Genomic DNA, 26,310 nt, shown 5'->3' with positions numbered 1-26,310 from the left:
AAGCAGTAGTGTGCCTTTCTTAACATCCGTGAGAATTACATGTCTTAACTATCTTCTCACATGATTTTTGTCAGTTTACCGGAACTACTCGCATCCACCACGACATTAAATGGCTTATCATTGTCTACACGTTGTTTTACTTACGGTGTAAATTCCTCTTTCGCTTCTTGAAAGCATAGTGTGAACAGTCATGTTCCTAGACTTCCAGCTACATATCTAAGGATTTGAACGGTGTACGAATGAGTGAAAAATGCTATGGATTGATTGCACTACTACTTCATTAATGTCAGTTAAAAGAAAACAAATTGACTAAAGCGGTCAATGTAGAGTATCCACCGCCCACTGAACGAATATTGGTTAAACGAGCGTTGAGCGACTTCCGCAGATTTTGGAATAGACACAGACGCACTTAGGTTAGGTTAGGTTAGGTTAGGTTAGGTTAGGTTAGTTTAGGCTTTTATTATCCCGTCAAGATGAAGGTGAAAGCGATTGAGTGTGACTTTTTGTTTTCTATGTTGGCAGTTCAAGTGCGTCGGTGTCTAATCCAAAATCGGCGGAAGTCGCTCAACGCTCGTTTCACCCGAATATTTAACACTTTTATCACTGGCAATGTTGCGCTATAAACCATTTTTCGCAAATCTAATGTAAAAGACTGCCTACACAAGCAACAAGCATTACTAAATGTTTAGGATTAGTGTAAAACTGGCCTATGTCTCCTATAATGGGCGGGACATAAGTAACATTCACCCTAAAGGCATCTAAATTTATGGAATATGCCATATTTTAGAGCCGTAAGTAATTCAGTTAAATTGTGAACTTTCAATATTGAGTTTAAAACACTGAAGATTTATCTAGTGTGTCAAATAGGATTTACTTTATTTTCTACATGAAAAATAGAACTAATTTGTTATAATGAATATACTGTAGATAAACTTATTTATTTCTTATATGATTTAAACTTGACAAAAATATTATGTTTCATAGCCAATCGAACTTGTCCAGTCCACGGACCACAAGTAGATGAGCCTAAATGCATTCGCCATCATTAAGCAGCTTACGAACATCAGGCGCACTTCACACATGCTCATAACAAATGCAGATTTTACTTACAAATCCGACTTCTGCGCAAGGGCCGGTAACATCTGCAATCCCCACTCCGATGTTGTAGGAGGCCTTGACCCCACACAGCAGACATGCTGCCCCCGTCATGAGCACCAAAGCACTGAGACTCTTCATCATTCCTCGCAGGGGGTCGCCCTTGAAGCAAAGTTTAAGTATCACAATCACTCACAACCAATGAGCATTGATATCTATGTTCAGAGTTAATTTCAAGACAACAGTATAAAGACAGATTGTTCTGTAATATATATTCACTAACTGCATAAGGTTTGCTGAATAGTGAATTACATTCTTAAATAAATAAAACTTAGGACTATAGCTCAGCTCGATTCACATTATACGTCACATCAACGTCACATCACGGACCAGCAGCGTTACATCAAAACATTGTACAACGCATTTTATACGGTAGCGTTCACATATACAGGCAACGTCACGGACCGTCAACGTCACGGACCGTCTGGGATTCTCGAGGAGAATGTTTTGACGTGACGAAACCTGTACGTGGACGTTTTTTTCTGCTAAGCGCATTATCTAACGAAATTTATAAGCTTGTACTTGCTATTTGGGAAAAGGAAATTGTACCAGAACAATGGAAGGAGTCCATTATCGTACCTATCTTTAAGAAGGGGGACAATACTAACTGTAGTAACTTTCGAGGAATATCACTTTTGTTGACGTCGTACAAAATTTTGTCCAATATTCTTTTGAGAAGATGGACCCTATATGTAGATGAAATTATTGGGGATCATCAATGTGGTTTTAGGCGTAATAGATCAACTATTGACCAGATATTTTGTATTTGACAGATAATGGAGAAAAATGGGAGTATAAGGGTACAGTGCATCAGTTATTCATAGATTTCAAAAAGGCATATGACTCGGTTAAGAGAGAAGTTTTATATGATATTTTTATTGAATTTGGTATTCCCAAGAAACTAGTTCGATTAATTAAAATGTGTCTCAGTGAAACGTACAGCAGAGTTCGTATAGGTCAGTTTCTGTCAGATGCGTTTCCAATTCACTGTGGGCTAAAGCAAAGAGATGCACTATCACCTTTACTTTTTAACTTTGCTCTAGAGTATGCCATTAGGAAAGTCCAGGATAACAGAGAGGGTTTGGAATTGAACGGGTTACATCAGCTGCTTGTCTATGCGGATGACGTGAATATGTTAGGTGAAAATCCACAAACGATTAGGGAAAACACGGGAATTTTACTGGAAGCAAGTAAAGAGATAGGTTTGGAAGTAAATCCCGAAAAGACAAAGTATATGATTATGTCTCGTGACGAGAACATTGTACGAAATGGAAATATAAAAATTGGAATTTATCTTTTGAAGAGGTGGAGAAGTTCAAATATATGGGAGCAACAGTAACAAATATAAATGATACTCGGGAGGAAATTAAACACAGAATAAATATTAGAAATGCGTGTTATTATTCGTTTGAGAAGTTTTTATCATCTAGTATGCTGTCAAAAAATCTGAAAATTAGAATTTATAAAACAGTTATATTACCGGTTCTTCTGTATGGTTGTGAAACTTGGACTATCACTTAGAGAGAGGAACAGAGATTAAGGATGTTTGAGAATAAGGTTCTCGGGAAAATATTTGGGGCTATAAGGAATGAAGTTACAGTCGAATGGAGAAAGTTACACAACGCAGAACTGCATGCATTGTATTCTTCACCTCACATAATTAGGAATAATAAATACAGACGTTTGAGATGGGCAGGGCATGTAGCACGCATGGGCGAATCCAGAAATGCATATAGTGTGTTAGTTGGGAGGCCGGAGGGAAAAAGACCTTTAGGGAGGCCGAGACGTAGATGGGAAGATAATATTAAAATGGATTTGAGGGAGGTGGGATATGATGATAGAGAATGGATTAATTTTGCTCAGAATAGGGACCGTTGGCGGGCTTATGTGAGGGCGGTAATGAACTTGCGGGTTCCTTAAAAGCCAGTAAGTAAGTAAGTAAGCAGCTAGACTCTAGCAGCACCCTTAAAAATTAACATGTCTTAGCTCCCGTGAGAGACAATCAATTGCACTGTAATTTTTAGGATTCATTATATAAATGTCTAAGGCAAGCATAGAAAAAATTTGTAATCAAAATCTTTTTTGGACAGTGAGGAAAAAAATTACAAACTTCGAAATCACCCGTTCAAAATAAACATTGACACTCTCAAAAGTGATAAGTATTTTTCATGTTATAGGGGGGTCAAAGCAAGAGAAATGTTTAGAAAGAATGGAAATGATTTTTAAAAGTGGTTGATATTCAAAATCTGTACCGGTTTACGAGTTACGGCAAGTTTAATGCGGGGGTGTGCGTGGCGGACTTTCTTATGCAGAGAGACAACTTTTATCTGTTAGAACTGCGGATGCTCATAGAAATCATCGTTCTGATTCCAAATTTGTGATCAAAATATTTCCATTGCTTAAGGTTTCGAGTTAATTGTGAGTTTTTAAATGTAATTAAAATATTCCTAGTACAGTATATAAATAATATATAGGCCTATGTTGATTAAACACTAGTATGGCATAATTTGAAATTGAGAAAAAGGAAAAGAAAGAATTTATTATTGTATTACTCTCATTATTATTATTATTATTATTATTATTATTATTAGTATAGGTGGAATATAAGGCAAAAGCACCTATTTTATTTGTATTTATCTAGTAGTGTTATTATTATTATTTTTATTATTATTATTATTATTACCATATAGAGTGTTAGTTGGGAGGCCGGAGGGAAAAAGACCTTTGTGAGGCTAAGACGTAGATGGGATGATAATATTAAATGGATTTGAGGCAGGTGGAATATGATGATAGAGACTGGATTAATCTTGTACAGGATAGGTACCGATGGCGGGCTTATGTGAGGGAGGCAATGAACCTTAGGGTTCCTTAAAAGCCATTTGTTGTATTATTATTAGTGTTGTATTAGTGTTGTATTATTACTGTATTATTATCAGTATTTGAAAACAAATTTGAAATCAGAGCGATGATTTCTATGAGAATCCGCAGTTTTAACAGACAATAGTTGTCACTCTGTATAAGAAAGTTCGCCACGCAAACCCCCGCATTAAACTCGCCGTAACTAACAAACCGGTACAGGTTTTGAATATCAGCCACTTTTAAAAATAACTTCCATTCTTTCTAAACATTTCTCTCGCTTTGACCCCATCTAACGTGAAAAATACAAAAGTTTGTCGCTTATCAGCTTTTGATATGTCAATGTCTATTTTGAACGGGTGAGTTCGAAGTTACCGAGCGGGCTAGCGGCGTGGTATAGGGCTGGCCTCGCATTCGGGAGCTCCGGGGTTCGATCCCAGGGGCCGGCAATCCTAACTGAGGTTTTCCATGATTTCCTCAGTTATTTCCAGGCAAATGCCGGGATTGTACCTCTTGAAAGTCCTTCCCTTAATCCTATCATTTGTGTGAGTGAATGATGTGTAATGTCGTAAATGTTTGTGTTATATCGGAGGTGGCCCTGGCATTGAGCTCATCCCTCATCCGGGGAGGCCCTCCATGCCCTTGTGTGGTCAAAAAAGTATGTATGTGATCCATAGCTTAATACCTCTCCCGACAGGTCGCGGCCCTGTAAGGCCCGGGTGGCGTGGGTCGTGTAAATGTACCTAGAAGGGAGAGGTTACACTGAGAGAAAGAAGAAGAAGACTTCGAAGTTAGTAACTTTTTTTCTCACTATCCAAAAAAAGATTTTGATTACAAATTTTTTTATGCTTTCCTTAGACATTTATATAACGAATCCTAAAAAATTACAGTGCAATTGATTGTCTCACATAGGAGGTACGACATTGTTTGAGAGCATAGACTACTTCTCTATTCTTGATGACGCCGGCAAACTGACGGTCACTTAAATGTGAATGAGTTTGCATTGGACGTGACGGTGACGGTGACGGTCCGTGACGTTGATGTTCCGTATAATGTGAATCGAGCTTTACAATAATCACTTTCATGTCTTAAACGAAGTTGACTAGTTTCAGCTTTATGTCAATTATCAGAATTCGTGAGTTCCTTTTTCTTTCCGGTTTCTTCGGTGTTTTTCTGGGGAGTGCATTTGTGTATGGTGAAATCAAATTGGGTCTGTGTTCTGAAATTTAGTTGTGTATTGAGGATGTGTTGTGGATGTGCTTTTGTGTGTTTGTATATGTCGCACTCTTGTAATGTGTTTAATTTCAGGTTTTTCGGTTGGATATGTAGAATTGCTATGTCTGTTTCTATATTTCTGTAGCTATGATTGGTGTTTGTGATGTCTTTTGCGTATGTGGAGATATTGTGTGATTTGGTCTTGGCTGTGATGTGTTCTTTGTATCGTATTTGAAAATGATTTCACAGTCTGTCCAATGTAGAAGTTGTTATAACAAGTCTTGCATGTTAGTTTATATACGCCATTTAGGTAGTATTTATTTGTTTGTGTGTCGAAATATTTTTGTAGAGTGTTTTGTGTTCTGTATGCGATGTTGTAATTTAATTTCCTGTATGAGGATGCGATCTTGTGTTTGTTTTTGTATATTTGTGTGATGTATTTTTTTGCGTTCTTGTGTTTGTGTTGTGTTTCTTTGTTTCTTGTACCGGTACAGTAATTATATTTTCTCTCTTTATTTGGTTTTTATTATTTTTGTTAAATTTATTTATACACGCTTTAACATCTGTGGTCATATCGCGTGATTAGGACCTGAAGGTATACCAGTAATTCGTGCTTACTATTGTTGAGTTCCTGTTTCTATTGTGTGTTGTACATGGCTCGTGTTCATGTAACTGATTTTCGATTTTTGATTAAATTAATGTTTATGATATTGACGAATCATGGTATGTAAATTTCCAATCCGGCATTTACTTTTGTGACTCAGGGAAACCATGAAAAACCCCAGTCAGATTGGCCGGCAAAGGAGTTTGAACCCGGGACCTCTCGACTGCGAATTCTAGGCACTACGGTCTGAGCCTACTCATTGGGTTTTCTTTTTTATTATGTTGACTATTATGTTGGGATTTTATTCAATTTCTTGTGTTGTGTATTTAATGGTTTGTATTTTTTTATATTATGGTTTAATTAACGACGCTCGCAACTGCAGAGATTATATCAGCGTCGCCTGTGTGCCGGAATTGTGTCCCGCAAGAGTTCTTTTACATGCCACTAAATCTACTGACATGAGGCTGTCGCATTGGAACACACTTAAATGCCATCGACCTGGGCCGGGATCGAAGCTGTAACCTCGAGAACAGAAGGCCAGCGCTATACTGACTACGCTACCCAGATCGACTGGTTTGTATTTCTTCATTGTAATCTTGCTCGTTCTTTGGTAAGTTGAGTAGTCTATGTACCATGGCTCTAAATGCGGCATGTTTGTGTTGTGTTGAGTGATTGGATGTGTTTTGTATGTGTGTGAATGTTGTTGTGGGTTTTCTATAAATTTTGAAAGTATGTTTGTTATCTATAACTATAACACACCCTCAATACACAACTAAATTTCAGAACACACATCGTATTTGACTCCACACTACCATATAAAACCCCAGCAAAATAATGAAGAAACTGGAAGAAACAGTGACCTCACTAGTTCTAATAATGACTGACAAAGCTGAAACTAATCAACTAGGTAATCTACAGGGAAAGGATTTATATGTAAATACATATTTACTTATAAAGCTAATATAATTTATATTTTGCATTATCTTTATGTTTCACAATGTGTAGGGTTGAAAAATCCTACTTTTATTTTCCATATTTTTCCATATTTTAGAGTTTAGTACATATTTTCGTTAATTTCCATATATTTTCCATATTTCATATAAAACAGTCCATATTATATTAGGTTTAACAATAAAACAAAACAAAATTCCATTAACTTTTAAAAATACATTTCAACAATAGAGATTTAAACACATGTTCAGTAATCCCTTTAACATCAGAGTTATTTGAAAATTAGCAGTCCTATCAACAATGGGAAAGTAAGTTACAAAACTGTATTAATTTAATTTAAAATTTTTAACAGACTTCAGTTGTGCAGCTCAACAGTTAAATGCCAGTCAGAGTACACATAGGTTCAGTTTTGTAAATCATACTATAAAGACGGTAAATATGCCAAAAGTACGTCATTCAGTCAATTTAAAATCAAAACTAACAAGTTACATTTCAGAATTTAAAGAAGATGGTTTATCAACTGACAATAAAATATTATTTTGTAATTTGTGTCAGTGTGCAGTATCATCTACACAAAAGTTCCTGGTGCAACAACACATTACAACTAGTAAACATCAGGCCAACAAACAACTAAATTCCAAGCAGAGACAATTGTTTTTAACACAACCAACAACATCGAATGTAAGATCTGAGTTTAACATCGACCTGTGCCGTTCTCTCATCTCTGCTGATATTCCTCTCTACAAACTAAAGAATAAGGTCTTCAGGGAATTCCTTGAAAAATATACTCAACATACAATCCCGGATGAGTCAACACTTAGGAAGACGTATGCTCCATCCATCTACGATGAGACAATACAGAAGATAAGAGATGAAATTAAAGATAGTTCAATTTGGGTTTCCATTGATGAGACTCCCGACAAAGAAGGTAGACTTGTTGGTAATGTAGTTATCGGTTTGTTAAGTGAACAATATTCTGAACGAATTCTTTTACATTGTGATGTTCTAGAAAAGTGCAATAACAAAACTATAGTTAAACTGTTCAACGAAGCTATGGGTATCCTGTGGCCAAAGGGTATTATGTACGATAATGTGTTATTCTTTATTAGCGATGCTGCCCCTTATATGGTCAAAGCTGGACAAGCATTATCTGTTGTATATCCTAAATTGACTCATTTTACTTGTGTGGCGCATGCATTTCATCGTGTGGCAGAAGTGGTCAGAGACAATTTCCCTAAAGTAGATTTGTTGATTTCATCAGTGAAAAAAGTATTTCTCAAAGCTCCCAGTAGAGTTAACGTGTTGAAAGAAATGTACCCTGAAATTCCATTGCCACCAAAGCCAATTTTAACTAGATGGGGTACATGGCTAGAAGCAGTTGAATATTATGCCGAACATATAGACTCTATTAACAATGTTCTCCTTGCATTGGACTCTGAAGATGCAGTCTCAATTGATACTGCGAAAACAGTTACCTGTGACATAAGTGTGAAGAATGACTTAGCTCACATTCAGCATACATTTTCATGCATCATAAAAACGCTCAAAAGTCTCCAAAATAGGCACCTTTCACTATCTGAAAGTTTTGAAATTATAAATAGTACTGTGGAACAACTGAATCGTGGTAGAGGTAAAGTTGCAGATGCAGTAAGAGCTAAGGTGGACACTGTACTTTCAAAAAACCCTGGATATGAAGAACTACAAAAGGTTGTTGCTGTGATGAGTGGTGAATCAACAGTGAAGATTAACTTGGACTTATCCCCAGCAGACATTGTGAAATTGAATTATGTACCAGTTACTTCTTGTGACGTCGAACGCTCTTTTAGTCAGTATAAATCTATCCTCAGAGACAATAGAAGAAGATTCACTTTTCAGCACTTGAAAGAAATGTTTGTAACCTATTGTTATGGTAACAGACAATAAAAATTGTGTTTTGTTGAAACTACATTGGAAGATAAGGTACGTCCATTATATTTTTTGTTTAGTTTGATTAAAATGTACCAATATTTAACGTACATAGTCATTTTTTTATAATTTTAAGTCCATATTTAATTCCATATTTTGGTAAAAATCCATATTTAATTCCATATTTTGGTAAAAATAACTACATATATATTTACATATTTCATATATTTTTAGTCCATATAAATCCGTTCCCTGGTAATCTATAACTTAGTTTAAGACATGAAAGTGGTTATTATAACTATATTTCTAAGTAGTATAAAGTATTAAAAGTGTGAAATCAAGATGTACAATAAATATAACACTACTATCACAGTGTTTGAAGAGTAAAACAAAAGAACTGTGATGCTGTAAAAATTTCATTTCGACATTTTTACGGAAAAGCACATGTTCAATATCCTGTTACAGAAAATGGTATACTACTGTAATACAAGGGATCTATTACAAAATAAGTATGAAAATTGGAGCACGAAGTTACAAATTCGCAATAATTGCCATTTCCGCAAGTGTGTTACACGTTTGTTTTTTTTTCTACAAAAGTGAGAGTATGAAACAGATCAGAGGAAAATGTACACATGTCATAGTGACAGTCTTCGTATTTTTTCTGGAAACGCGTACATTGTCGACACAGCAGAGAAGCGTATCGGGGAACTCAGAGAAAGTACAAGGTCTGACGTCATGCTTCAGCCACACATATCCTCAGTTCCAGTAATACTCGTGCAGTTCAATACTGTTCTCCAACCAGGAGATAAACCGTGAAAGGAATGTGCTTACTATTGCGTCATCTATTGGAGCGAAGTAGATAGATAATATTATCGTTATAACGTCAGTTTAAAATTCATACGCTCTCCTCCATATGTTATTTCCTGTATGGAGGGATTAAAAGACCAGGAGATTAACAGTGATCTAATTTTGTAACTAGAGTAGTATAAAAATGTGTATATCAATGTTATGGTTTGTGCTTTGAGAGATAGCCAATAGAAATACGAGTACCCACGTGTGTGACCTTATGACATCTTATGACATCAACATTCATTCACAGCATCACCCCGCTCCGTTTCATTCCCTGGAGACTTTCTCGTGGTTGCAGTACAGTATGTTGAAGTCTGGAATGGTAATGCGTAGTGAAGCGGGACATCTATTATAAAGCTATTACATTTTGTGACTCAGGGAAGAAAGCTGGTACAACCATACCTTCATCTAATGCAATGAATCGTGCTGCATCATCACCGGGTGTATATAAAGCCACTGTTTGTAAGATATGGAAATAAAGTAAGCTGTCGACCTGGTTGGTATAGTGCTGGCCTTCTATGCCCAAGGTTGCGGTTCGATTCCGGGCCAGGTCGATAGCATTTAAGTGTGCTTAAATGCGACAGGCTCACGTCAGTAGATTTACTGGCATGTAAAATAACTCCTACGGGACAAAATTCCGGCACATCCGGCGACGCTGATATAACCTCTGCAGTTGCGAGCGTCGTTAAATAAAACATAACATTTTAAAGTAAGCTAGCTGAAAAATAAGTCTACTATTATAACTCCGAAGAAATATCGACCAACCAGCTTGTACAAATAAAATGTACGTAGACGGTATGCATAATGTGACATTAGACTTCAGATTCACAAACATTGTGATCGTAAAGAAGTACCAAATTTACGAAAGTTACATAAGTGATGTCAGAACGAAATAGGGTTCAAAGGTAGCGGGGAAATACTGAGAAGGTTCCTTAAAGCTATGGGATTCAAATTTAAAAAGTTTAAAAACAATCGACACTTGCTAATGCCGCGCACAGATATTGCGGCTAAACGTGCTGCAATTATTGTAGTTAAGGATAATGTCCTTATCATAATAAAGAAGGCTACACACCACCAAATCGAAACTTAATCATGAATAATAGCCTATACGTAAAGAAAATCCCTCTAATTTCTCTAGGACATGCCAAAGCGCCCAAAGCACACCGTTTGACAGAAATAATGAAGCATAATATTTCCGTTAAAAATCCTTAAATCAATTACATGTAAGCGTAAAACTCTTTATAACATTACATATGACAAAAAACAGGGAAAAAATACCCATTCAGTGAAAACGAGACAGCGGATGTGAAGTGATGCATAATGGCGAGCCCGCATAGACTACGCCATCGTTAAAACGGGCTTCGGTTGATCAAACACGCACCTACGAAGTACATTTCCCATGAGTGCGTTACCCACACACAAATACTGTAGCCGTGGATTTCGTTTTATATTTAATTTCTCTAATCATTAAATAATATTACATATTGTACTACATAATAATCTAAGCATGAGAACTAAATTCTACGTTCAAAAGCACTGGACAAAACTGTTTTTCCTTCTACATTTGTGCCGCATTAAGTAGAGGATTTCAACTTTCACTAGACTTGAGGTACCCGTGATCAGACCTTCAGCCTGTCATGCAGGCGATCGAGTTCAAGTCCTGGCCAGACCTGCAATTTTGACACTTGCAAATATCAACAAACTGCAGTTCCACAAAATTTGGCACCTTTTTACGTAAAGTAGTTTGGCTTGCACTGCAGCCTGAGACTTATTGTGCTTACCACTTCTCTTCTGTGTATGATATAGTTGTCGCCGAACGGCCGCACTCTTGTACGAATATAGCATGCTGCACCATAAATTTAACCGGGCTATGGTAGTGATGATAATAGGCTTGTAATGTTAGGGACTGATAGGGTGTGTTACGGTGGTTTCAACTTTACTATCCGTTCACGAGTCAGTACTCTAGCATGCGTAAACAGTGTACCCCAGTCACTACTGTTGTATGTGTAAACAGTGTAGTGTGGGCCCAAGTTAAATCTGCGTCCGGAAGAATGTGAATCATCAATCCCTCTCCCTCTGGCTTTTGTGACCTATGAGTAAATACTGATCTGATGAAGAGATGTATGATATAGTGGTGAATAGCATGTATAGGAGGTGCTGAAAGTGTTTTCCCGTATAAATAGTGTGAAAGTGTTAATATTATGCACCGTATTTTTACACACATTATACAGTAGCCTATATATTACCTCACTCATTGCATTATATCTCGTAACATGATCTCACTCACAGACAGGTAGGTTGTATACTAACAACTACAGCAATTAGAGCTATTAGCGCACGTCTCTTGCATTCAAGGGACGCAAATTTAACTTCGGGGCGTAATACTTGCTGAATAATAATGCCGAAGGTTAAAAGTTCTTAGGTGTAAATTTTTACAGCGGAATTTGCTGAGGGTTTTGAATTGAATGACGGGAACATCATATGCAAATTATGTAATACAAACATGAGCCTAATAGGTAATAAGCGATATTATATACAGAGATACAGCAGAGTCCGTATAGGCCAGCTTCTGTCTGACCCTTTTCCAATTCACTGCGGGCTAAAGCAAGGAGATGCACTATTACCTTTACTTTTCAACTTCGCTCTAGAATATGCTATGAGGAAAGTTCAGGATAACGCAGAGGGTTTGGAATTGAACCGGATACATCAGCTTCTTCTCTATTCGTATGACGTGAATATGTTGGGAGAAAATCCACAAATGATTAGGGACAACACGGAAATTTTACTTCAAGCAATTAAAGCGATAGGTTTGGAAGTAAACCCCGAAAAGACGAAGTATATGATTATGTCTCGTGACCAGAATATTGTACGACATGGAAACATAAAAAGTGGAGATTTATCCTTCGAAGAGGCGAAAAAATTCAAATATCTTGGAGCAACATTAACCAAATGACACTCGGGAGGAAATTAAACGCAGAATAAATATTAGAAATGCGTGTTATTATTCGTTTGAGAAGTTTTTATCATCTAGTATGCTGTCAAAAAATCTGAAAATTAGAATTTATAAAACAGTTATATTACCGGTTGTTCTGTATGGTTGTGAAACTAGGACTCTCACTTAGAGGAACAGAGATTAAGGATGTTTGAGAATAAGGTTCTTGGGAAAATATTTGGAGCTATAAGGAATGAAGTTACAGGAGAATGGAGAAAGTTACACAACGCAGAACTGCATGCATTGTATTCTTCACCTCACATAATTAGGAATAATAAACACAGATGTTTGAGATGGGCAGGGCATGTAGCACGTATGGGCGAATCCAGAAATGCATATAGAGTGTTAGTTGGGAGGTCGGAGGGAAAAAGACCTTTGGGGAGGCCGAAACGTAGGTGGGAGGATAATATAAAATGGATTTGAGGGAGGTTGGGGTATGACGATAGAGACTGGATTAATGTTGCACAGGATAGGGACCGAAGACGGGCTTATGTGAGGGCGGCAATGAACCTGCGGGTTTATTAAAACTATTTGTAAGTAAGTAAGTCTCTACTTATTTATAGTCGCTTTCACTCCTAGATAGATCATATCAATCATATCGCGGACTAACGGACTGTCTGTAGGTTTTACTGTTGGGAATGAGCTGTTTATTCCGTGGTGATTCGGGTCCAATGTTGAACTCGTCTTTAACTAACTGAAAATTAGTTAAATTCAGTCTAAGAAAACCAGACATAAAATCTCTAAGAGGATTGGTCTGCACCGGGGATCGAACCCGAGACATCCAGCATATGAAGCTCAAACGATACCGTCTGAGCCACCTTGCTAGATTCAAGTCGTTCTTGCTTCACACAACACATAATAGCTTCTATAGCACAAAAAGGGAACTAAAACAACTAAAAAAATCTATAAGGCGAAGAGAGTGTACAGTACATACCATTGTAACTTCTTGAAACAACCGAAGTAGAAATATCTTAGTATACCAATAGGCTGTACTCTGTTTAAATTATATTAGAGGCGCTTAGCATAAACTTGCTCATTATGTCATGTATTTCAAACACTATCCGAAAATGGAGACCTAAAGCATGATGTACAGTATTTAGACCAATAAAATTCCGTGCGATATTTTACAGAATACGAGTAATGTACAGTAACTCATTCTGGTACCACTTGTTGTACTGGTTCCTCCCGAATAAATTTAAAAAAATCACAAAAATTCACTTGTTACTTCATTACAGACGATGGTGATTTTAACATCTGGAGTACGTATTAAACCTGCAACATTGACATTGTACCCAACACGTTTACATACAAACTGATAAGCTACAATCCCTAGCATTCAGATAATATCGCGGAGATTTACGTCATTCTGTTATCTGTATAACGAAGTAAATAAAACTTCAAGTCTACCTTTTTTTTCTTCTAAATATGTTATACTCGTAGTTTCTTATCGAGATAAATTTGTTCGACAAAAAAAAGTGGTATTTTACGGAAAATATCCTTCATGCAATAATCTGCAAGCAATAATAAAATATTAAAACAAGTAAACATGTATCACAGCCATATTTCAACACAGTTGTGGATAGGGTAGCCAGATTTTGATCAAAAAAATAGAGGAGAATTTGTTACCACAAATTTTAGCGCAGTTCCTTTTCAGGGAACAGCGGGTTTCAAGTCAGGATTCATTTACGGAATGGCTTATGTTTATATTATGAAACTAGCAATTTAATTTTAACACAAATAAGACTTCGGTCAAAGCATTAAGTAGTCTACTGCAATTTAAAAATATGCATATTTCTTAGTATTAACACAGTCTAGTATATAGAGTCACGAAGCTTGAGTTGATGAGGTTGCTAGGAACAATAGACTGTGCAGGTACTATTTGGCATTGTCTGTAATGAGGCGATAGTAGCGATCCTAGTGGTTAGCTACTATCTATGGAAACATATTTATTATATATTGAGCTTCGTGACTGTATATACTAGACTGTGGTATTAACTTATTTACATTTATCAATGATACTGCAAAATATTAATTTTTTTATCTTGATGCGCAAACTGAAAGAAACATTTTACAATCTTAGTGAAAACTGATTACTGTCATTAGCTCTGATTTTATTAGTTTTAAGCTGCTTTCATTTCTCTGATCTATTTATTATTCGTAACTGAGAACACTCTTTCTCTGTGAGGATTTGTCCCTGGGATGTTTTTTACGGAGGAGAGGCTTACACTGCAGCCTGAAGCTTATTGTGCTTACCACTTCTGTTCTGTGGATGATGCTTGTAGCCGAAAGGCCGTGCCATGAGCTTAACCCGGCCTATGATATATATGATGACGATGTGTGAATATTAATGATGGCGAAATGAGTCCGAAGTCCAACGCCGAAAGTTATCCAGCAATTCCGATTCAATTGAATCAGGGAGAACTCCGAAAGAATAAAGCCAACTAGGTAACTTATCCTAACCAGGATTTGAATCCGAGCCTGCTCGTTTCACGGTCAGACGTGCTAACCGTTACTCCACAGCGATGGACTAACCCTGGACTGTTCAACACAAAGCCTAACCTTTCACTGGGGTTTGGCTCATTAGTTTTCTAGGATGCGGGAACGGATATCGATATCAATGATTATTCTGCATAGCTATCGATTAGAAAGAGGAAAAGCACAACGTGGATATAGTTACATCATAGATTACAGAAATGAAGCAAAGTTGTATCGATTAGTATTTACTAAACTATCGATTAGCATCAGTTTACATCTAAATATATTTGGAGAGTATAATTTAAAAATTAAAGGTGATGATTGACGAATAAAAAATACCAGGAACTTAGAATATGAGTACGGAAAACGAAAAGATAAAAATGTAGCTCAAATACTCGACTTCCCGGAAAATACAGGCGAGTTGATCACCTAAGGTGTGGAATTAAAAAAAATATGTGTAAAACACAAATATATTTTTATGAAGCTTGTGTTACAATACGTTTTAGAATTGTGACTTGTGGCACAGACAGCAATAAGACAACTGAAATGCATTGTGAAGTGTTTGTATTTTATAGCTGGACTAGTCATTTACAACATAGAAAAGTTCACTTGTAAGAGATAGTATCAATATAATGTAAATGAAAAATGAAATACAGGGTTGTTTCCGATCTCTGATAACGAATTTGAATGACGTTTTGTGCGTCAGGAATCACACCGACAGCTGAATTGCGGCGAGAGGTGACAGACCAGTAGTGAGTGATTTCATAATCAGAGTACACGGTGTATCACAGTACCAAGGCCCAGGAAAATCGAGCCGTTTTGGGACGGCTACATAACAACCCTTTCCGATGCCAAGTACAGTTACGTGGAAATTATAGGAGCCTGCAAAAAACGTGGTTTCGTTATTTCCAAGAAAGGCATCTTGTGTGTATCTAATAAGACTGGAAAAGCTCGGATGGGATTAATTCCAGAGTGGAATAAGCAAGCAAATTAACCTCCCCCCGTCACAAGTCGCCGCACCCCACGAGATGATACAAATTAATTCCATTTTTTAGTATATACCCCTCCCAAAAAGGCTCTATTTTCTTGGGAATTTCTGCTGTGAATCGCCGTGCACTCTGACTATAAGATCACTCACTACTGGTCTGTCACCTCGCGCCACAGTTCAGCTGTCGTGTGACTCCTGACGCACATGATGTCATTCAAATTCGTTATCAGTAAAAATCAAATTGAACATATGGACATATTGAAGGACAACAGAATGTTCAAAAGGACAGTACACTACAAACCAGAAATACTGCTAGATCTACAATAAGACACGGTAGAGACGAAACTAGGTGAAGGAATTAATATTTGCCACTGAGCAGGAGAAGCAAGCGGAAGGGAATGTATTCAATTTCTTGAAAAGCGGGGTATTATACGAAGACGAAGAAAATTTTTAAACCAAATTAATTCAATTTAAAGAGATGTTCGGAATTTTGATTTTGGAAAAGCAAATTGTACCAGAACAATGAAAGGAGTCCATAATAAAATTATACTTTCTTTAAGAAGGGGGAAAAGATTAACTGTAGTAACTTTCGAGGAATATCACCTTCATTGACGTCGTACAAAATGTTGTCCAATATTCTTTTGATAAGGTTAACTCCTTATAGCTACAAATGAAATTACTGGCGATCATAAATGTGGTTCTAGGCGAATTAGATCAACTATTGGTCAGATTCGACAGATATTGGAGAAAAATGAGAGTATAAGGGCACAGTAGGTACATCAGTTATTCATAGATTTCAAAAAGGCATATGACTCGGTTATGAGAGAAGTTTTACATAGGGTGGATAGTAACCTCTGCACCAAAACGAAACTGGTAACACATCATGAGGAGAAATTTGAAAAATCTAAGTAAGTTTTTTCTCTAACATTCACCATTTTATAGAAAATCGTTATGTTTCTATTAAGCATTTGGCAACATTATGGCTGCTACAACAACTCTAAGCAAGCACGGTCTGCACTCCTTACCTCCCCCCCCCCTTTGCTGTACTCAGTCTGTAACATGCAACGAACGCTGCGTTGCAAGATGTATTTAAACGATTTTCGCTATTATTCAATTTAAATTCATGGCTAAACGGTTTCATTTGCAAAAAAAAAAAAAAAAGTTCAAGACAATAACTGTTCACATAATTTTACCTATCAGCTTATATAGCAATCAGCCATTTCTCTCGAGCCATTACCGCAATAAACCGCTGCAAACATTGGGCAAAGAATATAGTGTACTTTATAATGAGATCATGTTTCTTTTCCAAGAATTCATTTTGTTCCTTATCATACAGCCAAGCCAGATTGCGCAAACTTACAATTGGTGCATGACGTATTACTCCGGCTCTCCCTCGAGAAAGATTAGCCATGTTTTGTGAATACCATAGCTGTAAGTAATTATGAGTGTTTCGACACTGTATAACTGTAGGCGAATCCAACGACATTTTAAATCAAATGTAATCTGTTGATTTAAATGGTATAAAATTATTCCCAGATGTTCGCAAAAGCTCCAAAAAAAGATTAATGCGGTGAACCTAGATATGATGAAGAGTAAAGCATGAAAATCGTCCAAATAAAGTTAAAAACAATGTTGGAGATGTCATAAATATACACATAAATTGTGCGAAATTCTTTCTAAAATTTTATTTTAAAATGATTTCTATTTTCAATTCGTATTCCATAGTGCATGTATTCAATACGTTGAACTAAAAACCTGAAAAGTGCTTAATTTCCTAAAATAAACAAAACGATGTGTTTCCCTTGCGAAAAGTTAGTAAGAGTTGCTTGTATTGTAAGTTACAACCTTTTTATTGTGCCAGCCAGCGTTATGGAAATTCTACGGAATGATAATGAAATTGAGATTGGAAGGAATGTTCTTGAATCCGACATACACTCCAAATGCGATGGCTTTAGGTCTCACCGAGACTGAAAACAGGATCGCCTGCATTACAGGTCTAGATTTATGCAAATCTAGTCTTTCAGGTAAAGAATCCTGTAAAGCAGACTTGAATAATTTCAAGGAAATATTGTTCCAAGTCACACAGAGTTTGTGTGCACTCGATGTGGGTCTCTGGCGTTTCGTCAGCCCACGCGAGTTGTGTGGATATAAAGGGAAAGGTTGAGACGGTGTCGGGTGGAGTTCCCGGGTAGCTCAGTTGGCAGAGCGCTGGTACGTTCAACCAGAGGTCCCGGGATCGATACCCGGCACCGGAATAATTTTTCCTTGAAATTATTCAGATCTAGATTTATCACAACCTTTTTTTCCCCGCACAGCTATTTACAACTAGAATGTGACTAGCAAAATATCAGGTTTGCCAATATTAACTCAATAGACACATTTTCCATGGCGCACATAATCGTTCTGCATGGGAAAATGTACTTTTATAACCTTTTCTCCGCTGGTACTTCTTTAGGGAAAATATCACTGCCAAGATCTAGGCTTATAAATTTGGATAATCTGAAAGAGGATCTACAAATTTTAGAAATTTATGATAGTCCTAACTGGAAAATTATTTATTAGGACAAAGTGCAGTGGTATACATATATTGTAAACTCAGCAGGCAAGAGTTTTCATAACTTACATTATAAGATTTCATAATAATAATGAAGTTCTTATCTCTGATTGAGGTTCTGGTTGATATGTACATCTATTATCAGGCAGTACAACTCACTTGACGATATGCGTCAGAGGAAGAACTATTGTTTATATACATCTGAAGTGTCATTAGTGTAATATGTAACTAGTCAGCGATGTATGCAATTGAGTGGGAATGAACTAGTCTTTATCTCCTGGCTTACTTGCCTCATAAGTGATGCCTTGTCATATTCACTTGTGAGCACTCTTAGGAAGTTCGTACCAAAACATTATTTTCAGATTGAGTGCAGCCAGATATATAGATCTATTGCAATAGCGTACTATATTCTGTTCACATAAACAACTCGTAGTATATCCCCAGCTATGAGTGGATGACTTTAGTCAGTCACTACATTACAATAATATGCACAATAGAGAAGTAATTTCATTACGTACTAACGCTCGCATTGGAATTGTGCGGCTTTCAACGTGAGAGAAGTTAAGTCCTCAAATCACAAAAAGTTAAATGGAATACTTCAAGAATTTGCTAGTAACCACAGTAGTAAATAGAGAAATATTTTACTAGAAATTATGTAATGTGGAAAGTCTAATCTATATCCTAGTTCAGAGATACTGTGCTATGAAAAAAACACTTGGAACATCGTTCTTTACTTAGGAAATTAGCAATTAAGAGAAACCGTTTTCTTCAAAACCTAAAGGAAGTAGGTATAAATTCTTTTTCTACATACGTATTATGTATAATGTTGATATGTTGCAATATCCCTTCAAACAATTGATTTGCCTATAACAATCATTCTGCTGCAGTACAGAAATGTGGAAATGACTGAAGCCGCGAGATATGTGAAAGAATAATATTGTTCAAATCTATATCAATTCTAATAAGGCCTTATAGTCATTAAAGGATATATGAAATGTGTATTTTAAAAGATTTATAGGTTTAATAGTATATGCTACATACAAGATACACTATTAAATTCACAAAGCTATTGTTCACTTGATGATACAGTACGAAATGCATTATCAAATTTCGGACTTGCTCTAGTCACATCTTATGACGCAGAACAAATATTTTCCGGATGCGAATAGTTTTTATCAACATAGGAGAATTTTTCTTGTAAATGAAAATGTACATTACTAAGTATTTTAAAAGGCCTAGAGACATATCACTATGTATTCGATTTGTTGCTTTCATATGTCTTCGAAAATTATTTTATATTGAAAATTACGAAAGTTCTAATTGAGAATTAGTGTATTTCTATATTATTTGCGTGTTGTGTTTCTTGTTCTATGATCATGGCCATTGGAACAAAGACAAGTATGGTTACCACTGGACTGTACATCTTTTTTGTGCTGGTTTGTTGACATTTAGACCTGTGTTACTACTCTTCATTCGGTAGAGATATAGTCCAATCTCTCACAACTTAATAGTTTCCGTACCAAGTTCCTAGCTCTACTTGTGAGGTTCAGACTTGTCTTCGGACAGTTGCTAAGCAATGAACCTCTGGGTTCCTTAAAAGCCATAAGTAAGCAAGTAAGTAAGTATTAATAATAATAATAATAATAATAATAATAATAATAATAATAATTCAAAGTATACGTAAGATTCCTGGAACGCAGCGCTATTAAAGAATTTTTAGTAGTCCATTGTCAAAACATTCAGTTCTATCAAGAGACTACGAGTACAAACTACTCACATTCGAAAGTTTCGCAACTTCGAAGTTATTTAAATCAGATCCGAAGTATGTTAGTTCAAAATCGTAGCATGTCTTAACTTGAAGAGGAGAAAAACTTGGGATCCTCTTATGACTTAGATTTACGACAAGTGAAGAAACTCTGACACAGTAATATTATAACCGGCTACTCTTCCTTTCACCGAGCTGTCTATTTTGCGAACTGATGTCTCTGCGGGCAAACGCCAACGTCTCGATTGAGACTGTAGATGTTTTAGGTGTTTCTGCAGAGCATGTCTCGTGAGTCAGCAAATGCGTCTCACAAAGAAGGAAACTGTAGCAAAATTGGAAAACGATATCACAGCATTCAATGGGTCTAAAACCAGAATATCCATTACGAAATGTTTATGTTTCAATTCATATGATTCACAACACTCGCTATTCCTATTGTTACTACTCGCATTTTCCTTTTCACTAACAAACAACACGTTCTAGTACAGATCTGGACATTAATACCTCAATTGAGGTACTGCAGACTACCCCTTAACTCCCCACTCCACATTTCCCGCCACAGACAGTTATGTATCGGACAGGTACGAGTAGACCTGAAGACAAGCATTGCTGAGTGATGGATTGTATAAGGCATGCATGATCTCTTTCGGCTTTCGCCAGTCGCATAAAATCCACCACTGATGCACAGTTCGTTTCTAAAGCTGTGGAGCAGAAAGAATATGGAAGGGGGTTATCTCCTTTCCTTTTTCCTTTCCCTTTCTGCCCAGGGTTGTTGTAGTACGTTACTTTCTAGAAGACTAACGAGGAGTTGAGAATCATGATTGCAATAAATTTCTTAGTCAAATTGTTGGAATGTTAAAAGGTCGCAGAACTAACCAACATAATATAGCAATGTACCGAAGTAGGCTACATATGACATTTCCATGCAGAAATTCTGCGTTATCATATGATGAAGGATCGATGGAGCGGAGATTTAAGACGGTGCTCATTCCGTCGGATCCCGACCACTTAGTGCACACTCGTAATGAATGCACCTCTGCACATTAGTGTGTTGGACATTGTGTCACTGTCACACATCTTTGACATAGTGCATGAGGGTTGGCCACTAAAGGGAAACTAAGAGGTGGAGCTTAAACTGAGAGGATTCAATCCGGCATCGGAATTGGAATCCGGTGTGCCTTAGTGGATAGAGCGTCAGCACGTAGAGATGAAAACGCGGGTTCGAATCCCGGTGCCGGAGAGAATTTTTCTCCGCTTTATTGATCCTCGTCATAACCAACATGAGACAAACACAGCACGTATTGTACACGCCTGACTTTCAAAGAAATCTCTCGTAAAACTGCTTTTTTTTCGCATCGGTCATTTAATGCAGAACTATTCAGTTGGTAAGAAGCCAGTGATATCATTTTATTTTCTACTATCCTAATACAAATTAATAATCTCGATTAGCTTGGTAGTGTATTAACCTAATTGTTAGAGCGTCGGCTCGTCCTTGGATGTTTGGCAGTTACCATACTGGTCATTGCTTCAGAGGTTGACGTGTTCAAATCCAGCTGAAACTTTTCAAGAGCGTGGCTTCTTCCTCGATGGAAGTAAATCTGTTTAGTCCCGTGTCCTAACTGAAGTCCGGTTTCTTAGTCCCACAACATTGGAATGAGTATAAGTGTGCACGGAGTATACATTAAGTCACGTGTCCTTCAGTAGACACTCTGCTCACAAACACAAGTAACGTGCACTACAGGGGCATTCTACAACAGATTCCTTACTCCTAAACAAGTACAGTATACTTCAGTGTAACAATGTTTATGAAATTAAATTTTACATCAAATATTATTGTAATATAGGTTTAAACATTTAATTCAGGGTAGTAACTGTGTTACAGTTGTACTGGTGTTTTAAGTTAAAATGTTACAAGAAAGATTATGGTAATATGGGCTTAAATAATGCATTAAGAGTGGTCCTATGAAAAGTAACATTTTAAGCAAAAAATGTACATAAAAGATTATTGCAATATAGGCTTAAAAATGTTAATAGTAATATCTCTGATACAGTAAGGTTTTGAGTTAAATTTTTACTTTAAAGATTGTTGTAATATAGGCTTAAACATTTCATTGAGTGCGGGAAATTCTCATGTACTTATATACAGTATACTAGTTATTTCTTTTTTGTCTTTGGCTCAAGGACAGTTCTTTTCTTGTCCTCTTAATAGTACATTCTGTATTAACGCATTATTATTACTATTGCAGGATTGGCTGTTATTCACAACTTATTTCTTTTCGTTAATTAAACACATTTAAATCTTATAGCAAATTGTATTTATTTATGCTAATTTCATTACTCTAATCCCTATATAGACATTACACGCAATCATAGGGATTTCCTAAAATTCGATGTCAATTTTTGCAGAAAACAATACTTTCCAGTTAAATTTAGGCCTACAGCGTTTGAGACTGAGAAAATAAAATAGACGGTGTCGCCTATGAACTCGGATGTTTGTGCTTGTTACGTAGTAACGTTTCTAGCATTTCATCTTATAAAGACAAATTAGCCTGTATTGCATAAATAAGAATCCGTAATAAATTTAACCGATATTTCACATTATCAGTGTAAGATTTCAACATCTATAATTGGCACAAAGAAATATAAAAAACAAAGGTTATCTGAAATTGTCATGTAATTGATAGTGCATAGAATATAGTCAAAACAACATGTGTTAATATCATCTTCTTTATAAGAGAGGGAAGTAAATGCTTCTTTCTTAATTTCCGTCAACAGTCATGGTTTATATCACAATAATCATCAATATCATCTTACCTTCAAGAATTGAGGTTTCTCTGGACGTTTCGTTCTCCATTCGCACAAATTATAAACCAAAATAAAACTTTTATAAATGAAGGGTCTTCTTGTGACCAGTATAACGCAACATCACCATAAGACAATGCAGAACAAACAAAGATTTCAATATAGATTTCATAAGTATCATATTACCAAGCTAAGGAAGTGAAATTTTGCGAAATATAGGAAAACATAAATACAGATTTCGTTACTATAGAACTGTAGGCGAATCGGAAATTTTGAACCAAATATTTTTATTTAGTTGGTTATTTAACGGCGTTGTATCAACTACGAGGTTATTTAGCGTCGATGAATTTGGTGATAGCGAGATGGTAATTGGAGAGATGAGGCCGAGGATTCGCCATAGATAACCTGGCATTCACCTTACGATTGGGGAAAACCTCGGAAAAAACCTAACCAGGTAATCAGCCCAAGCGGAGATCGAACCCGTGCCCGAGCGCAACTTCAAACCGGCAGGTAAGTGCCTCAACCGACTGAGCCACGCCGGTGGCTTTGGAAAAATAATATAATCTGTCACTTTAAATTATATAAAATTATTCTCAGACGTCTGCAAAAGCTCCAAGAAAGATTAATGCGGTAAATAATTAGATTATAGTAGAGAAAAGCATGAAAATCGTCCGAATATTTAAACTTAAAAATAATGTTGGAGATCCATAAATAAATATATAAACTGAGCAAAAACGTTGTAAGATCAAATTCTAAATTTTTGAGTGCACGAAAAAATTCAATTTCTGCTATAATTTCATTTGAAAATGATTTCTAATTTTTATTTGCATTTCATAGTACATTTCATAAGTCATGGCAACTATAGTATATCAGCCAATAAAGCTGCAGGAATAGAAATTCACTATATGCGATTGAAGGTCACTGGAATGTACTTCGCAATGCTATTACCAATTTGGGTCTGGGTACAGGATGCAATGGATAAGGGAAATGGGAAGATTCGTAATAAGAGTCATTGTTTTATTATGCACAAAAGGAAACAAAGTACATTTACTCACAGCTAACACCCTTCAAAATAATCTCCCTCAAGGCTTCCACATATCCTTACCAACGATGGTATTGAATACCATTGGCTGTATGCCATTCCTCTATGTGTACCACCTCTAATCGAAACGCTGTTAAGATGCCCTTCCTGTTTGCAAACCGCTTCCCACACAGCAGCGTCTTCAATTGCGGAATGAGATAAGGAGAAGCACTATCACTCAATGTTTCTCGTAGCTCAGAATGACACTGCCACGAACAACTGCAATTTTGAGGTATGACCGCTGATCAACTTTACTTACATCCATGTTGGAGTATAAGCCTCTAGCATATTAACTTTTGCGTGTATGGTGTCAACTAGCCCCATTGCACAGAGACGCAAGCTGGCGGTGGCATCCCGTACAGCTCATGCATTTTGTCAAGACACTCGCGATGTGCAGTATGGGAACAACGTTTCAATGGAGGGGATAGGAGTAGAAGGGAAGGTCGGGCGTGTGTCTACTGAGTTCAAGGCAAAAATTAACCCATTCCCCTATAATTCGTAAGTAGATTCATCCGATCTCGTGCGCAGCTCTATAGGAAGAGTGGGGAGTGTCTCGACAAAATGCATGAGCTGTACAGTGTACAACAGTTTTTCAAACTATATACTGAACTAACCACATTTTCGGTTAATGGGAAGATATAACATAGTTGTCATGACTTATGAAATGACCCTCATAAAACAATACGTTATGCTAAAAAAAAAAAACACGGAGAAGAGCTTCACTTTCTAAAATAAATAAAAAGATATGTTTTCCCGTGTGAAAAGATAGTAATAGTTGTTTATATCGTAAGTTATAACCTTTTTATTGTACCAGCCAGCGTTATGGAAATGCTACGGAATGATAATGGAATTGAGATTGGAAGGAATGATCTTGCTGCCTGATGTGGGATTAATCAGTCTTTAGATGTATACAAACAATTGTTCTTCCTCTGACACATATCAAGTGAGATGTACTGCCTGAAAATAGATGTACGTATCAGACAGAATCTCAATTAGAGGTATTTTCGGTACCCTAGATATATTCATTTTATACCAAACTAAAAGTTATAAGGTTACGAATAATATTTCACACTTTCAAAAATTAATAAAGACTACAGCATTGCTCCTTATGGGAATTGCATCGAAGTCGCCCGTATTGCACTCGTTAGTTAAGGAGCTTAATTTAATCATTCATGGCCCGGGTTATTCTTCTGCTATAGCACTATAGCACTGGTCAAGTTGAGTGCGCAGTCTAGATACTTAGCCTACTACGTTGGCTGATCCATTCTCATTTGTTTTTATATTTTAGGAGATTATGTGCATCGCAAGCACACTTTATTTGAATTCAGTATTTTATCAGGCAGACTTTATTTCTTCATCAAGTTCTGTGCCGTCGGACCCCGGCCACTTAGTCACTTGTAATGAATGCACCTCTTGCAGTAGTGTTGGACATTGTGCCACTGTCACATATTCTGCAACATAGCTAGTACATAAGGGTAGGCCACCAAAGGGAAACACGTAGGTAGAACGTAAACTGAAAGGGATTCAGTCTGGCATCGGAATTTGAACCCGGTATGGCTTAGTGGATAAAGCGTCAGTACGTAGAGCTGAAAATCCGGGTTCGAATCCCGGTGCCGGGGAGAATTTTTCTCCGTTCTACCCATTCTTCGCCATAAGGTAATGCAGAATTCCTGCACAGAAATATAATATGCACTTCGGTACATCATAGCAACAAGTTGTGTTATGTTAGTGTTTGGTTTTTTTCCCCATATTTTTATCATTAACTATCATATAGCCTATTTTTATTGGTTTTAGGTCAGAGAAATTACAGCGGTATAGCAAACTGTTAACTTTTGTTCCTTTAACAATGTCGTAATACTCCTTATTGTATGACAAGAGGCACTATCATAAAAGCAATAATATCTTCATTATTCTTTAAGCATTTCTTTAGCTGAGAAAACAATTCCTTCTGCAAAATTCTCTTATACTGGACCGTGTGCATGCTCAATCAACAGCAGCTCGCTGATAACTGACAACATTGCAAACTATTTGAATGTATTTGCCTGTACATGCAGTCGGTATTATTAATACTTCCTCTTCACAGCATCGACCACAATAAACGCAACAATTAAACATCAT

General features: G+C 36.7%; 1 protein-coding gene across 4 annotated transcripts in view; it reads right to left on the bottom strand.

The window, feature by feature from the left end:
• CDase (neutral ceramidase) overlaps nt 1–26,310 on the bottom strand; it is a 440,785-nt gene that overhangs the window by 243,794 nt on the left and 170,681 nt on the right. For 3 of the 4 annotated variants that reach the window (XM_069812523.1, XM_069812522.1, XM_069812521.1), the window contains exon 2: nt 1,111–1,257. In XM_069812523.1, the coding sequence (XP_069668624.1) occupies nt 1,111–1,239 (129 nt within the window). In that variant the 5' untranslated portion in view covers nt 1,240–1,257. Of the gene's footprint in view, nt 1–1,110; nt 1,258–13,461; nt 13,796–26,310 lie in introns of those variants that run through there. The other variant, XM_069812520.1, reaches the window with a different exon arrangement.

This window comes from Periplaneta americana, chromosome 16, assembly GCF_040183065.1.
Source record: "Periplaneta americana isolate PAMFEO1 chromosome 16, P.americana_PAMFEO1_priV1, whole genome shotgun sequence".
NCBI classification, from domain to species: domain Eukaryota; kingdom Metazoa; phylum Arthropoda; class Insecta; order Blattodea; family Blattidae; genus Periplaneta; species Periplaneta americana.
Note: the sequence above shows the minus strand (reverse complement) of the source record. Positions and strands in the feature narration are given on the sequence as shown.